The following is a 17,456-nucleotide window of genomic DNA, read 5'->3' on the forward strand; positions in this document are numbered from 1 at the left end:
AATCTTTTTCACGTTTCCTTGGTTGGTAGATGCACCGGGGACCTGATTATAGCACTTCAAACCTGGAAAAGTCAGATTTTCATGATATGTCACCTTTAACAAATTGCTGACCTCAAGCTTTTGAAAGCTAGCCTTATATTCTCAAAAACAGGACAATAATCCTATACAGTATGTAATATTAAAAACTGTAATCTTCAGAAAATGCTGCTGTTATCGCACTCAATATTTTTGTGGGGGCACGAGTGAAGACACAGCAGCCACGACACATATAACTGATATAGGCTTATGTTTTATTCATTTTTTGTTCCCTTTTTATTCAAAATATTCCCAAACGTGTTAACTATATATCTCGATTCTCAAATATGTGTAAGTAAATGCATTTTGCACCTTTATAGATTAAGTTAGTTGATCTATAATGGGCGATGGGCAAAGTAGCCTAATAGTTTAATCTATTAACTTTGCATAGAAATCCGTCTTTTTACTTAAAGCTGCAAATCCGTAAATTTTGCCTCTTTGTCGCCATCTCTGTTTGAAAACCTGGAAGTGCAGCTGTGTGCGGAATTATCTATTTGCGTGGGTTGTGCTCCAGCGCGAAAACATTGTAATTTACTAATTATAACACTTTCACTGTACAGAAAGAATGCAAAGAACATTTAAACTCTCATTACGCTCATCTGCACTTTGTTGTTTCTGATGAGAGAATTCATCAGAGAGCAGAATTCATTCAGCGAGCAAGTGAACAAAACAGCGTGTTTCAGTGATGACTCATCTGAACACCTCTGATTGGTCCTTGCATTCATAAGCTCAACAGAATCGTGTGTGATTGGTTATAATGCGCAGCGCTCTAAAAACGCATCTGTCTCTGGCTCAGCGCCAGCCAGCGGACGCAGATTTGTATTTAGCAGCTGATGCTGTGCCGCACTGAGCGATCTAATCATGCCGGTGTGATTGTATCAAATATAAAAAATATTATTCGGCTATATTTTTGTCTTTTGGAAGCTGCATTCGAAATCCACTTGGCTCAAGAATCTGAGGGGGCACGTGCATGATGCCTCCGATCGTATGCCTTGTTTGAAAACTCACCGTTTCTATGAAACCATCTTTCAAAACTTTGGAATAATTCTCATGAATGTATCTTTCCTCCCATTCCTGTTCCAGGGAAAACATTAAAGAACAATAAGGCAAAAACACACTGTGAGCAAACAATAAAGCAAGAATGTCTTGTATAATATTCAATGAAATGTTGTTGTGATTTTATCTTACCACAGGATTTTCAAAGACCTGCCAGAGATCATTGTGCAAGTGGTTTGTCTGGTAATTTTCAGTCGATAAAACTCGACCGTAAGTGTGCACATTTGTTACGAACATGAAGACGCCCTAGGAACGAAATGTATAGATATCAATCAGCAATATATACTTGTAAGATGTAAGATATATTATTTATTTCTTGGGTTTAATGTCTGACCTTGTTTCGAACTTTGGAGCAGAAGGCCATATCCGGATCTAGCGTTGCGGATTCAAACAGGTCAGGATCTTTGAGGTCAGTCCTCAATACATCGGCTTTCATCAGGAATATGTGAGAGACGTATGGCACATTCCACAAACCCCTGTGGAGGCACCAGAGAACATGTGACTGATCCAAAGTACAGCAAAAACAGTAACATTTTGAAATATTTTTACTAATTGAAATTAATATATTTAAACTGCAATTTATTCCTGTGATCAAAGCTGAATTTTCAGCATCATTACTCCAGTCTTCAGTGTCACATGATCTTCAGAAATCATTCTAATATGCTGATTTGATGCTCAAGAAAAATTTTTATTACTATTTTCAATATTTAAAAGAGTTGAGTACATTTTTTCAGGATTCTTTGATGAATAGAAAGTTCAGAAGAACAGCATTTATTTGAAATAGACATCTTTTGTAACATTATACATGTGTTTATCATCACTTTGGATCAATTCAAAGCATCCATGCTAAATTAAAGTATTAATTTCTATAATCCCCCCCCCCAAAAAAACAACTAAATAAATTATACTGACTCCAAGCTTTTGAATATAGTGTATAATGTGACAAAAGCTTTTTATTTCAAATAAATGATAATCTTTGGATCTTTCTATTCATCAAAGAATCCTGAAAAAATGTACTCAACTTTTTTAAATATTGAAAATAGTAATAAAAATTTTTCTTGAGCATCAAATCAGCATATTAGAATGATTTCTGAAGATCATGTGACACTGAAGACTGGAGTAATGATGCTGAAAATTCAGCTTTGATCACAGAAGTAAATTACATTTAAAAATATATTGAAATAGAAACCAGTAATTTTAAATAGTAAAAATATTTCACAATATTACTGTTTTTGCCGTGCAAAAATGCAGGCTTGGTGAGCAGAAGAGAATTCTTAAAAAAAAAAGAAAAAAAGAAAACATTAAAAATCATACTGTTCAAAAACTTTTGACTGGTAGTGTATCTCTGTGGATTCTCAATCATATCACAGAACAAATGAAATGAACTAAACACCAACTTACACGCGGTGTCCTTGAACTATGTCCACGTAATCCTCTGATCTGGCGTAGTACCCGTCCGCACTGAGAGCGCCCCAGAAGTTTGTCCACAGAAGCCCGGGTTTGGTCATCATTGGTGCAATGAAAGGCCTATGAAAAACAAAAATGATTACAATCAAATCATTAGAAAAAAAAGAATTATGGCTTTAAAGGCATAATGAGGTAATTATATATAAAATGAGCATTAAACCTAAGAGTTATGTGAATCTGAACATGTTAAAAAAATCAATAAATAAAAATCAGTATCAGAAATATCAATATCAGGAAACTCCAGCATTCAGTGTCACACCATCCTTCAGAAACCATATAAATGTGCTGATTTGTAATCAGTTATTACTGGTGCTCAGTTATTAATAAAAGTTCTTATTATTATCAATGCTGAAAACAGATTTTGCTGCTTAATATTTTTAAGGAAAACATGATCCATTTTTTTTCATGATTCTTTGATGAAAGCTGAAAAGCACAACGTTTATTCAAAACAGAAATCTTTTGTAGCTTTATAAATATCTTTACTGTCACTTTTGATTCATTTAATAAAGCAATAAGCCCCGTGAAGCCGTGGTTTACAGTGAATTTATAACAGCTAAGGGGGTTTTAGGCACTCCGCTCCACGTCGTACCTAACAACGCCCCTTAGCTGTTATAAATTCACTCGCTGAGTAAAAGTTTTTTTTTTTTTTTTTTTAAACCTTACTTACCCCAAACCTTTGACTGGTAGTCTTTCACAGTTTACGCAAAAATATTAATTAGCAAAAACAGTTTTCAACATTAATACTAATAAGTAATGTTTACCATAATAAGAATTGAGCAGCAAATCAGCATATTAGAATGATTTCTGAGGATCGTGTGACACTGAAGACTGGTGTAATGATGCTGAAAATTCATTAGAAAGTAGTATAATTCATGTAAGCCATGTAATAAAACACATTCACATTTATTTTTTTAAATCCTCCACAATTTGACCCACAGGTTTCCATTATAAGTGCATTACTGTACGTGTAGTATTTGTGCATGCTGTCCATACAGCTTTATTTGTTAAATATCTGTAATATTCATTTAAAGCCACCAGTTACATTACTATATTTCAATAGAGGACTTGAACTCAACAAAGAAAACATAGCCTTGCCTTCATTTGTCAAGTTCATTCTATACTTCAAGTCTTACTTCTTCACTTACTTATTGAGCTCAATAAGGATTCTAAGTGTGTCTTCATTCTTTAAAACCACATCCACGTCTACGCTGAAGAAGTATTCACAGTCAATGTTGTCTCGACACATATCGCTGCAGAAATAGAAATAGAAAAAACGAGATCAATGGAATATCCAAAGCACAAAGGAGCCATTTGTGCAATGACAAACTATATGCGGTTTGATATGGTCATTAAAGTATTCAAATTTAATTTTTTAATAAAAATAAATATTGAAAAGCCCACTCACAAGCCAATATTACGTGAGGTCACAGGATCTATACCCTCCTCTGGTCCAATCAGCTTCACACCCTGGTATTCAGACTCGTGATACTCTAGAAATGTGCGTACGTGGGGTTCGTGGTGTGATTCCTGCAAAAGATATAAATCCAAAGTATTGTTCCTCATTATATGTATTGAACATAAAAAAAACATCTATGAAGAATGACAATAATGAACAACGTAGGCAACCCGATTCATTAATATACAAAAGGTTCATGTGAAAAACTGCTGCTTAATGACATTCAATCTGATCTGATACGCCTTTAACAATAAAGACCCAACTTATGAAAAGAATATCATATGATACTCAACAGGCTCAATGTATTTAACAGTTTCCTGATACTGATCTTATTCACATGTCCTGATTCACATAACTCTTAAGTTACATTTAATGCTCATTTTATACATAATTACCTCATTATGCCTTTAAAAATAAACTCCAATAAGGACTTTCGTCATTTTAAGAGCTTATTTGTGAACACTTCACAATAAAGTCCCATTTGTTAACGTTTGTAAATGCATTAACTAACATGAACTGACAATGACAAATTTTAAAGCGTTTATCCATCTTTGTTAATGTTAGTAACGATATAAATGTTAGTTCACAGTAAATTAACTAATGTTAACAAATACAACTTTTGAGTTTAAGAATGTACTAGTAAGTGTTGAAATTAATATAGTCTAGTATTAATAAATTCTGTACAAGTATTGTTCATTGTTAGGGTTAGGGTTAGTCCTAACCCTAACCCTAGTTCATGTTAACAAATGAAACCTTAGTAGCTATGTTTCCATCCCGCTATTTTTATGCACATTTTGGGATATCGCATAAAAAAAACGCTGGATGGAAACGCCAAGATGCGCATGAATTCAAAAAATGCGCATAAAACTTGTGTACTCAACTAAGTAAGATAAATTTCTTATCCAGTAAGAAAACATGAGTCTAAACTACGATGGAAAGACTTTTAATAAATTCCTTAATGCGCATCAAAAAAGACGTGACTTTGCGGTGGGACAGTATAAAGCTGGACATTGCACAGCATCTGAAATGCTAGTTTTGTCATTCCAAAATGCTTGAGCAAAGTCTCGTCAAAGTGCTTCGTTATAATTAACTCCCCGAACTGCGTTCCTAAACCGCAGACTCTGAAAATAAGATAACATGACCGCGTTTCATCTGCGCGCTCTGAAGCTCGTAATTTATTGTATATAAAAATGATTATATACAGTGCCTTCTCCTACTGCAGCAAATTTTTTTTTTTTTGCTGATATTTAGCGCAAGTTAATCGGGAAGTGACGATTTTGTTATCTTCAACTCACTGGATGGAAACGGTGCTTTTATTCGCAAATGCGCGCTCTGAAGCTCGTAATTTATTGTATACAAAAATGATTATATACAGTGCCTTCTCCTACTGCAGCAAATTTTATTTTTTTTGCTGATATTTAGCGCAAGTTAATCGGGAAGTGACGATTTTGTTATCTTCAACTCACTGGATGGAAACGGTGCTTTTATTCGCAAATTTTTTTATGCGATATTCCAATTTTGCGCACAAGTTTAAAGGCCGTTTCACACTGAGTGCGATGCGAAAAAGCGAGGCGAATCACCGACGAACGGTGCTTTCACACCGAGCACGAAACGATTGATCGCCTTCTGCTAATTCACACCTGCACGCTAGGTGGCGCCGACCAACAACGCATTTTTCCTCAGATATGGATTTCGTATATGGATTTAACATCGTCCGCTGCTCAATATACAGCATTAAATTAAGATAAATAAAGTTTGGTTCTACACCAGAAACACAAACTATCTATAATGCTTACAAGAATACATTCTAAAATATAATTAGAGCTACAAGCTACACATGAAAATGTATGTAATTATTAATGCATTTGCTTAAAACCCATTTTAAACCATCATCGAGTGTTTGTAATAACTTCCAATTGTGATCTATTGTTGATTTTGATTCTATAATAGGCAGACAAGCACTCTTTGTATGTTTAATAATGCTACACTTATCATTTGTCATAAACATCCTTTATTGTTATAAAAAATACCATGAGCTGCATACAAAAACATACAGAAAATATATCATCATAATCATGTCTATTTGCTCTCATATTTCATGTGTAGAAAAATGTTTCACTCGACTTTTTTTTAATACGGAAGATCTTAAGAGTGAACACGCTCTGACTCATAACACTCGCGCACATGGAAGAAAACAGACAGTGCTCTCCAGATCACATAATTCAGTGGAGAATTAATAGAAATTATATTAAGAACATGTGAAAATAAATCTGTTCTCGTCCTTTTGAGCAACAGCAGCTGCTCCGGGCACGTGATCTAAGCTCAAATCTCATTGGACGGCCCGTTTCGCCGCAGAGCGACGGGGAAAAAAATCGACACACAGGACAAAAAAAATCTTCGCTTTTTCGCGTGGCGAATGATCGCGCTTGGTGTGAATAGCCCCATAGGGATCTACTGTTTCGATTCAAAAGCGTCATCGCGCCGAACATTCGTGCCAATTTTCGCGTTCAGTGTGAAAAGGCCTTAATTCGTAACTTTGAATGGAAACATAGCTATTGTAAAGTGTTACTGCTTAACTGTTAAAAAATGCAGAGTTATAGTTATAAACTGAACATAATATTTTACCTGATTATAGATGAATAATTGGAGCCGGTTTTTGGGGTATTTGAGGTTAAGTAAGCGCTCAAAGAACACAGTGACAAAGGGTGTGGGCTGCTGGATGAAGATCCCAATGACCACCACCGGATATTCACTCTCCTGCAGATAAAAAAAGACAAACAATTAATAAACCAAACAATTATTCAGCTAAAGCTAAATTTCTGCTGAAATGTATATGTTTTAGCTACTTATAGAAGTGTCTATGAATGCTTATGACTTAAACAGTGAAAATGTGCAGCTATTTGACTTTTATTAATTTACTTGATTAATATCTCTTTTTGATATCTATTTTTACAAGAATATTTAATCATGAAATTGTACGGAGCCACTCGCATAACATGCGGAATAAAAAAAAATAGATATTATGGCCATGAATTAAGAATTTGTTCACACAAATTAATAATTTGTGGCCTTGATTTATAAAATCTTTCCTTCGTTTTTGCACTGTTTTGTTTGATTTGTCTAAAAGAAGGGAACTAATTAATAAGTCATAAGAGCTCATTCTTAATTTGTGGCCACATTATCTTGTTTTTTTCTCACTTCATGTCATGTGCGGAGTGCTGTAAAAGGGGATTTGACTAAAGTTGTTTTATATAAAGCTATTCAATCTAAACAAAATATCGAAACACAAAAATTCCTTTATAAATGGCTTTCAGGATTAATTTAATAATAATAAAAAAACATTGATGTTAATACTAGTAAACGTAAGGCCCACCTGGAGTCCAGAAAGCGATCGCAGATTCTCGTTACAAATTGTGCAGCCAGTCTCAAATGTCCACAGATTTGGGATATAGTTCCCTAGGTAGTTTATCTGAAGCTGAAAGAAACAGCATGTCACGAAAATGATTCAACTGAAGAAGGCAGAAAGCCACAGAAAAGATCTTGCTTTCACGTTACAGTTATTTGGATCATAACAGTAAATGGTTTTACTTTGGTGGGTCCGTTGCCATGGATAATAACAGGCAGCGTGTCATAAAGCACATTTCTGGCTCGCACACGTCCATCTTCAAACTTCAGCACCACCTCATCTGTTCATGCAATTAAAAAATGATTAGCACTAACATTCTAATTCAAATTCCACAGACATAATCATTCAGTGCTGCAGTTGAATTCTGCTTGAATCATTGTGTAGTAGTTATATGGTCAGTTAAATGGCCAGAAGTATCCACTGGCCCACTTATAAAGGATCTCCTCCATAAATGTTTGAAAGAATCTCTCTTGGGTATCTGTAATGGATACCTCTGATCTAGAAAGAGAAAGGAAGCTTTGTAAACAGCCTTTTGAAGCTGAAACAGTGAACTTTTCAGATGATGAAGAACCAGGAAATGAATTCCAATGGATGTGATATTAACTGAGGATGAATGAGGGATTCATAGCAGCAACGTTCACACTAATGTTTCTTAATGTTCTTCTTCTTGCTTTCTTACCAAAAGTTACTGCATCAATATTAATATGCAATGCATTTACAGTGTTTGTATCACTTTATTGTACAGTGTCCTTGTTTCACATTACTTGTACTTACTGATGCAATAACAGTCAATTATTGCATGATAAATCAAAACCCTAACCCTTTAATAAGTACATGCTGTCAATTAACATCACTCTGTACTTAAATGTACAGCATGATTACACTGCAACAACACAGCCTAAATTAAAGTGTAGCCTTTTTTTTCTTCTTTGAAATACACTTTGGGACCAGGAAAAAGCCAATTTTGTGGATCTCAAGGATAAAACGTCACTATAGTTCCTTAGGTCAATTTGAAACTGAATTACTGATCCACACAATGACAACTTATATGAACTAGTAGTCTACAAACCCTTGTTTACTTTATAGTTATTAATCTCTTACAAATGGCAGCATGCCTAAGTATTTATGTGCTATAATAACAAAACGGACACAAACTCCAGCTGCAGTGTGGCACACCAGGGCTGTAGTGTCCAGCTGCGATGGTGTACGTGTGCACAGGCACATCTCACAGTCAGCTCTGACATTACAGCCACAAATGCCATTACAGGCAACTCCCACAATCTGGCAGTGAGTCAAAACTGCAGCTGCCAGGCGAGCAGAGCACAGCTTTAAACTCAAACAAGAGCATTTGAGACCCTCAGCAAAGCATTGCATTAGCGATTCCTCATTAAACCGAAAGGCTACAGAAAGAGGAAACGTCCCAGCAGGTATCAGAGAGCGAGAACTGTACTGACGCTGCACTTTGGAGACCATAAAAAAGGATGTTTTTCTTCAGAGAGCTGATGCTAGTGAGAATTTTGCAGAAGGCTCCTTAAACAGCTTTATTTCTAAAGCAGGCTGTAAGGACACAAAATGATACACTTACCAAGAGCTCCGTGAAGATTCTGGAACAATCTGCACTTGTTGTCCAGAGTTATATTTATAGACTTCTAAAGAGGAAATGACAGGGAAGAAAACGATAAAACGCAGCATAAACACATTTAATATGTGTCATGACTGAAACTGTGAACTTGAATGTGCATTCTGAAAACAAGCCTAAAGATCTTAAAACGGAGCAATAAAGTTTCAGGAAACCACGCTATATCCAACAAACTATACTCAAACACTCACTCTTTTCTCCGGGTTGATATATATCTTGGTGAAATGGAGTTGGTCACTTTCACTATCTGCTCCTGACCAGTCCAAAAGCATCTTTTTAAGATTGGGTGCATAGCCAATGAAGCCTAGAAAAAAAAAAAACATCTAGTGTTACAATTGAAAAAGCCTATAAATAGACACAAAACAACCTATGATTACCTGGTTTAGATGTGTAATTGGATGATTTAAGCTTATCTTTTAATTATTAGTCTGATTATTTCTCATCTGTTTGACATCCCTCTATAAGTATGAGTGTTTCTGGAACATTCTGAGAGATTGTGAGAAAGGAAATTAAAAAAGGAAGAAGCCTCAAACGTCTTAGTAAAGCAGTTCTTTCTTGGTAAAGTTAACTCTGTACAAAGACTAGAATATACAAGGTTAAAAGAGATTTAGTTGGTGATGATACAAGGGATTATTACATGCAATGATTTGCTTCCATTCTGTTCCATGCACCATTGCCTCCAAAACTTTAGCATTCATCCACTGTTAAAACTAATAATTTCATAATCGCTGAATTTAGGGCTTTGAAATAAACAAAAACCCAATTACAGCACCTACTGTAATCAGAAAAGTAAAGTATAATTGTATATATGTAGTTTGAATTGTAATGATTTTTCAAAGACATTTTAATAGTATACTGAACAGAACAATTTTTATTTTTTTTTTTACTGTTGTATTACAATAATAAAACGTGATCTTAATGGTCCTAAAAAGAGCCTCTTTGTATTTAAATATAATCAAATGTATTCATTTACTCTTTTGATTTTGTGGTGAAATATATGATGCATGTTGGAAAGATCGTATTTATGAGATGAACGCACATCAACACCATAATTATGACGTCATGTCATAATTATGAGTGGGGAACGCTTTATTTTCTTTGAGCTCCAGTTTCTGAGTTGGCTGTAATTTTTGTTTTTTTGTTTCATTTACAATAAAACTAGCAAAATTGCATATACAAAATATTATAGTATTGCACAATTATGATAAAATATGTAATAAATCAGGTTACACACCTTCATATGTTGAATAAAAACATAAAAAAGCAAAAACACACTGATGCACATTCTTCATTCATCCTTTTGCAGAAGTAGAATTTAAAAAAAAATACTGCTGTATTTGTTTGTAGAAAAGGACATTGACATCTTGTGCCAACTAAGGAGAGTTAACGTTGTGTATTCACTTCCAACCACTAAATGAACATCCCAGGAGAACTTGAACACACCAATAACTCGTATCATATCGAATCCAAAACTACACAGAATTGAGCTAACAGAGCTAACAGTACATCTAAAGCTCTTGAGTAACGGTAACAGAATAAGAGAGGAATACATGCCTCCTGCTCCAAGGAACCTCTTCCCTTCTCTGACATGAGGATGCTTGTCTTCCAGGTGACGGTCCGGCCAGATGAGCGTCTCGGCAGAAAACACAACTCTGTGCTTGGCCTGCTGAAACTTCTTCAGCAGCTCTCTCGGACCAGAAGAAAAGATCACGTCATAGCTGTGGAAAGCCCAAGCATAAACAATCGTTACTGTCAATGATCAACACTGATCGCTGAGACAGTACAAATCAGCATATTGCAGGAATAATTATGATGGACATAACTACCTATCCACAAAAAGAATGACTCTGTTCTCGTCCTGTATGTCCTCCAGAGCAGACTTCAGCAGGCGCACCTTCTGCCCTCCACCTGGAGGAGACATGTAATCTCCACCTTTCCATGTTTCACCCCTCCCGAGAACCTAAAAAACAGCAGAGGAATGTCTGCAGATTAAAGGCCGTGAACTGTGTTATATAGGGTGCATCTAACAAAAATGTCAAGATCATATTTAACCCTGAAATCAAGAAAAAAAACATAAGAAATAACACTTTTGTTGCGAAAAGTAAGCCTAGTTTTGGGATTTTAAGCATGCATCATGGTAATATCTGCTGTATGTGACAGGACGATACCAGATTAATAGAATAATGAAAATGACATATTTATATACATCAGAAGAATAAATCAAAGGTACAGTAGTAATGATTTATGCTTTATGATTTATAGCAATGTTGAGAATTATATTTTTGGCAAGTTTAGTATACAGGATGATGATGCATCAACTAAGGTGTTATTACAGGAAATTAAAATACTAAATCTACTATTCAATTTAAAATTGTATTTTGACAATTTAGTTGAATAATTTAATAAGCGACGACAGACAGAGCAAAAGCCAAGTACAAAAGATTAATCTGAAAAGTAAATTTATGCTATGACATATATACAGGCATAATTACATATTTAATTGCCCAGGATTAGTCATAAAAGCAACTCTAAACTGAATGATTTTAATTATTTAGCCTATAACCCCATTGATTACAAAAAGTATTAAAAATAATAACACTACCAGCATGCCACTTGGGTCCTTCTGTGCCAGTTCTAGGGGCCCATCTTACCTCAAGGGTTTAATTTGATCTTTTTACTTCAAAATAAAAATGATATCTTTTACTGCACTGCACTGCACTGCACTGACGTGTCCACAAATCCCTCATTAACAAATCGACACAAACTTTGACAGTCAACATAAACCAATGTCACAGATGACTATTTTCCAGAGAAACAAAATTAGATTAACCTCAAAACTGTTTTGACTGACTGCATCTCTCAAATGTTGATTAGCAGATGAGACGATCAAATTAAACGATTAATCAAGTGTTTAGATGAGATTTTGTGCTGTATAGATAGAAAACGTTGCACTTTATTACCAAGCTCAATGTTTAACTGCCCATTACCAAATTCTATGTATTAACTACTATTTCAAAACAGTAACTGCTGATAAAGTGCTTCACCTTGATGGTGTAATTGAAGTGTTTTGCGGATCTCAAGAAGCGCCTGAAGCCATCGGTCTCCTGCGTGGCCACAGTCAGCACTAGAAGATCTCCTGAGACAGAGAAAACACAACTCAGTGTGAATAACACACAGCAGTGCAGTTCCTCTGTGTACGTGCTGGACGAGCACATCCTAATGGGTATCCCACATCCACTGCTCTCTTCCGAGGATCAGACAGGAACTCAAGGCACAGCTGGAATATTAACTTACTCTTACACACTGGCGCAAGAAAGCTAATTCTGCGGCGAAAGTGAGACTTCTTTAGGCGTTTTCTATCGTATGAACAATGTGTGCTTTTTTCCTGCAGCGCATTCCAGGTTATCAAAAAAAATGTCAAAATATCTGGCTATAGGAGGAAACGAGCGTGTAGGTACAATGTAACAAATGTGCTTTGTTGCACTCACATTTCGCATTTTTGTTGCTATTATTTACAGTTTGAGAAATCTGAGAACTTTCTGCGTTGTTTTAGTGTGATTTGCTGCAATTTATCACCATGGTTTCGCTACAAATAAATTAAAAAAAGGACTTAAAGTAAAAAGTTAGTTACTTAGTAAAACGTTACTATAGATAAACCATGGTAACCGCAAATTAACAATGGTTTTGCTACACTAACCATAGTTTAACCATGGTATTTGTTGTAAAACTGATTTTACAAATAGCAATAAATACGCCAAAAAAAAAAAACACTTTTACTACAGTAAAAACCGCTATGGTAAAGGAACCGAGCTAATCTGCGCTGATATCTGGTATTTTTTACATACTGGTAAAAAATGTATAGCCTGAATGCACTGTAAGCCGCTTTGGATAAAAGCGTCTGCTAAACGCATAAATTATTATTATTATTATTAAATCTGTGTGAAGAAGGGGTCCACGTCAGCGGTGCGTCTGGCTAACTTCGCCTAGCATGTCAGGTTTGCAACGACCCCTTACTATCAACCCTGGTGACACTGCAGTAGCGAGTTAGGTTATGGTGTGTGTTTACCTGAGACTGAGAGGAGCTGAAATCATAGCCTTACCCTCGGGGATCGAGCCCTGCTGATTACAGGCGAGCGGAGAAAAGGACGCAAACAGACACGCGAGGACGACCAGCACTCCTCTCATTTCTGACCCGTTGTTCTTCTGCAGACCTCCACAGCAACACGGCGACTGATGAAATAATGCCTTTCCTCCAGAGAAAGTTAGTTGTACACTCCCGAACAAACACAAGCCTGCCCACTTCAGCCTTTCCCCGCCCCTCTTCACCAGAAGACCCCTGAGTCCTGACCACACGCAGCCTACAGAGAAGCTGGAGCCCACGGTGTGTGTGTGTGTGTGTTTATGACTAAACTTTAACTTAAGCCCCGTTCACACCAAGAACGATAACTATAAAGATAACGATAAAGATAACGATAAAGATATAGTTCTAAAAATCGTTCTCAGTATTAATGAATAGCAGAGTCCACACCACAACTATAACGATAAAGGCACAGAGAAACGATATCGTTGGAATCACTTCATATACAAAATATTATAGTATTGCACAATTATGATAAAATATGTAATAAATCAGGTTACACACCTTCATATGTTGAATAAAAACATAAAAAAGCAAAAACACACTGATGCACATTCTTCATTCATCCTTTTGCAGAAGTAGAATTTAAAAAAAAATACTGCTGTATTTGTTTGTAGAAAAGGACATTGACATCTTGTGCCAACTAAGGAGAGTTAACGTTGTGTATTCACTTCCAACCACTAAATGAACATCCCAGGAGAACTTGAACACACCAATAACTCGTATCATATCGAATCCAAAACTACACAGAATTGAGCTAACAGAGCTAACAGTACATCTAAAGCTCTTGAGTAACGGTAACAGAATAAGAGAGGAATACATGCCTCCTGCTCCAAGGAACCTCTTCCCTTCTCTGACATGAGGATGCTTGTCTTCCAGGTGACGGTCCGGCCAGATGAGCGTCTCGGCAGAAAACACAACTCTGTGCTTGGCCTGCTGAAACTTCTTCAGCAGCTCTCTCGGACCAGAAGAAAAGATCACGTCATAGCTGTGGAAAGCCCAAGCATAAACAATCGTTACTGTCAATGATCAACACTGATCGCTGAGACAGTACAAATCAGCATATTGCAGGAATAATTATGATGGACATAACTACCTATCCACAAAAAGAATGACTCTGTTCTCGTCCTGTATGTCCTCCAGAGCAGACTTCAGCAGGCGCACCTTCTGCCCTCCACCTGGAGGAGACATGTAATCTCCACCTTTCCATGTTTCACCCCTCCCGAGAACCTAAAAAACAGCAGAGGAATGTCTGCAGATTAAAGGCCGTGAACTGTGTTATATAGGGTGCATCTAACAAAAATGTCAAGATCATATTTAACCCTGAAATCAAGAAAAAAAACATAAGAAATAACACTTTTGTTGCGAAAAGTAAGCCTAGTTTTGGGATTTTAAGCATGCATCATGGTAATATCTGCTGTATGTGACAGGACGATACTAGATTAATAGAATAATGAAAATGACATATTTATATACATCAGAAGAATAAATCAAAGGTACAGTAGTAATGATTTATGCTTTATGATTTATAGCAATGTTGAGAATTATATTTTTGGCAAGTTTAGTATACAGGATGATGATGCATCAACTAAGGTGTTATTACAGGAAATTAAAATACTAAATCTACTATTCAATTTAAAATTGTATTTTGACAATTTAGTTGAATAATTTAATAAGCGACGACAGACAGAGCAAAAGCCAAGTACAAAAGATTAATCTGAAAAGTAAATTTATGCTATGACATATATACAGGCATAATTACATATTTAATTGCCCAGGATTAGTCATAAAAGCAACTCTAAACTGAATGATTTTAATTATTTAGCCTATAACCCCATTGATTACAAAAAGTATTAAAAATAATAACACTACCAGCATGCCACTTGGGTCCTTCTGTGCCAGTTCTAGGGGCCCATCTTACCTCAAGGGTTTAATTTGATCTTTTTACTTCAAAATAAAAATGATATCTTTTACTGCACTGCACTGCACTGCACTGACGTGTCCACAAATCCCTCATTAACAAATCGACACAAACTTTGACAGTCAACATAAACCAATGTCACAGATGACTATTTTCCAGAGAAACAAAATTAGATTAACCTCAAAACTGTTTTGACTGACTGCATCTCTCAAATGTTGATTAGCAGATGAGACGATCAAATTAAACGATTAATCAAGTGTTTAGATGAGATTTTGTGCTGTATAGATAGAAAACGTTGCACTTTATTACCAAGCTCAATGTTTAACTGCCCATTACCAAATTCTATGTATTAACTACTATTTCAAAACAGTAACTGCTGATAAAGTGCTTCACCTTGATGGTGTAATTGAAGTGTTTTGCGGATCTCAAGAAGCGCCTGAAGCCATCGGTCTCCTGCGTGGCCACAGTCAGCACTAGAAGATCTCCTGAGACAGAGAAAACACAACTCAGTGTGAATAACACACAGCAGTGCAGTTCCTCTGTGTACGTGCTGGACGAGCACATCCTAATGGGTATCCCACATCCACTGCTCTCTTCCGAGGATCAGACAGGAACTCAAGGCACAGCTGGAATATTAACTTACTCTTACACACTGGCGCAAGAAAGCTAATTCTGCGGCGAAAGTGAGACTTCTTTAGGCGTTTTCTATCGTATGAACAATGTGTGCTTTTTTCCTGCAGCGCATTCCAGGTTACTTTCAAAATATCTGGCTATAGGAGGAAACGAGCGTGTAGGTACAATGTAACAAATGTGCTTTGTTGCACTCACATTTCGCATTTTTGTTGCTATTATTTACAGTTTGAGAAATCTGAGAACTTTCTGCGTTGTTTTAGTGTGATTTGCTGCAATTTATCACCATGGTTTCGCTACAAATAAATTAAAAAAAGGACTTAAAGTAAAAAGTTAGTTACTTAGTAAAACGTTACTATAGATAAACCATGGTAACCGCAAATTAACAATGGTTTTGCTACACTAACCATAGTTTAACCATGGTATTTGTTGTAAAACTGATTTTACAAATAGCAATAAATACGCCAAAAAAAAAAAACACTTTTACTACAGTAAAAACCGCTATGGTAAAGGAACCGAGCTAATCTGCGCTGATATCTGGTATTTTTTACATACTGGTAAAAAATGTATAGCCTGAATGCACTGTAAGCCGCTTTGGATAAAAGCGTCTGCTAAACGCATAAATTATTATTATTATTATTAAATCTGTGTGAAGAAGGGGTCCACGTCAGCGGTGCGTCTGGCTAACTTCGCCTAGCATGTCAGGTTTGCAACGACCCCTTACTATCAACCCTGGTGACACTGCAGTAGCGAGTTAGGTTATGGTGTGTGTTTACCTGAGACTGAGAGGAGCTGAAATCATAGCCTTACCCTCGGGGATCGAGCCCTGCTGATTACAGGCGAGCGGAGAAAAGGACGCAAACAGACACGCGAGGACGACCAGCACTCCTCTCATTTCTGACCCGTTGTTCTTCTGCAGACCTCCACAGCAACACGGCGACTGATGAAATAATGCCTTTCCTCCAGAGAAAGTTAGTTGTACGCTCCCGAACAAACACAAGCCTGCCCACTTCAGCCTTTCCCCGCCCCTCTTCACCAGAAGACCCCTGAGTCCTGACCACACGCAGCCTACAGAGAAGCTGGAGCCCACGGTGTGTGTGTGTGTGTGTTTATGACTAAACTTTAACTTAAGCCCCGTTCACACCAAGAACGATAACTATAAAGATAACGATAAAGTTATCTTTATAGTTATCGTGCTTGGTGTGAACGGGCCTTTAGTCTGAGAAATTAATAAAAAAAAGTGTGACAACTGTGTCTGTCTGAATTTGTGTTTAAAATTAACTGGGGGGGAAATAAATAATACTAAAAATAGATGATAATAATAATTACGTCAGGTAATATTTAATAATAATAATTAATTTAATAATTGTATAATATTTCTCATGGTAAGTTAAAGTTTTGTCTTAAAAACAAGCAAAAGATACATTTTGTTGAACATGTGTTGTCATCCTATGATAGCTGTCACAAAGGAACTTGAAATTAGACACATTATTATAGGCTTTTCAGCAAAAGTAATTTTTTTTCAGCAAATATCATTTAAAACACAATACTTGAATATTATATTAATATAATTACATTTTAATTAATATACATTTATAACCAGTGTTGGGGGTAACGCATTACAAGTAACGCAAGTTACGTAATCAGATTACTTTTTTCAAGTAACTA

At 36.1% G+C, this 17,456-nt stretch overlaps 1 protein-coding gene across 1 annotated transcript in view; it reads right to left on the bottom strand.

Moving 5' to 3' along the window:
- LOC107698842 (procollagen-lysine,2-oxoglutarate 5-dioxygenase 1-like) overlaps window positions 1-13,466 on the bottom strand; it is a 20,031-nt gene extending 6,565 nt beyond the window's left edge. The window contains exons 1-15 of the mRNA XM_016499967.1: window positions 13,200-13,466; window positions 12,144-12,235; window positions 10,926-11,059; window positions 10,654-10,817; window positions 9,291-9,403; window positions 9,046-9,109; window positions 7,643-7,740; window positions 7,428-7,529; window positions 6,680-6,811; window positions 4,004-4,125; window positions 3,744-3,848; window positions 2,533-2,658; window positions 1,466-1,607; window positions 1,264-1,377; window positions 1,084-1,149 (exon numbers count right to left, since the gene is read on the bottom strand). Coding sequence (XP_016355453.1) covers window positions 1,084-1,149; window positions 1,264-1,377; window positions 1,466-1,607; window positions 2,533-2,658; window positions 3,744-3,848; window positions 4,004-4,125; window positions 6,680-6,811; window positions 7,428-7,529; window positions 7,643-7,740; window positions 9,046-9,109; window positions 9,291-9,403; window positions 10,654-10,817; window positions 10,926-11,059; window positions 12,144-12,235; window positions 13,200-13,284 — 1,659 coding nt within the window. The 5' untranslated portion in view covers window positions 13,285-13,466. The remainder of the gene's footprint in view (window positions 1-1,083; window positions 1,150-1,263; window positions 1,378-1,465; window positions 1,608-2,532; window positions 2,659-3,743; window positions 3,849-4,003; window positions 4,126-6,679; window positions 6,812-7,427; window positions 7,530-7,642; window positions 7,741-9,045; window positions 9,110-9,290; window positions 9,404-10,653; window positions 10,818-10,925; window positions 11,060-12,143; window positions 12,236-13,199) is intronic.
- Window positions 13,467-17,456: the final 3,990 nt, after the last annotated feature.

Source organism: Sinocyclocheilus anshuiensis, unplaced genomic scaffold (genome assembly GCF_001515605.1).
Source record: "Sinocyclocheilus anshuiensis isolate Anshui unplaced genomic scaffold, SAMN03320099.WGS_v1.1 scaffold358, whole genome shotgun sequence".
NCBI lineage: Eukaryota > Metazoa > Chordata > Actinopteri > Cypriniformes > Cyprinidae > Sinocyclocheilus > Sinocyclocheilus anshuiensis.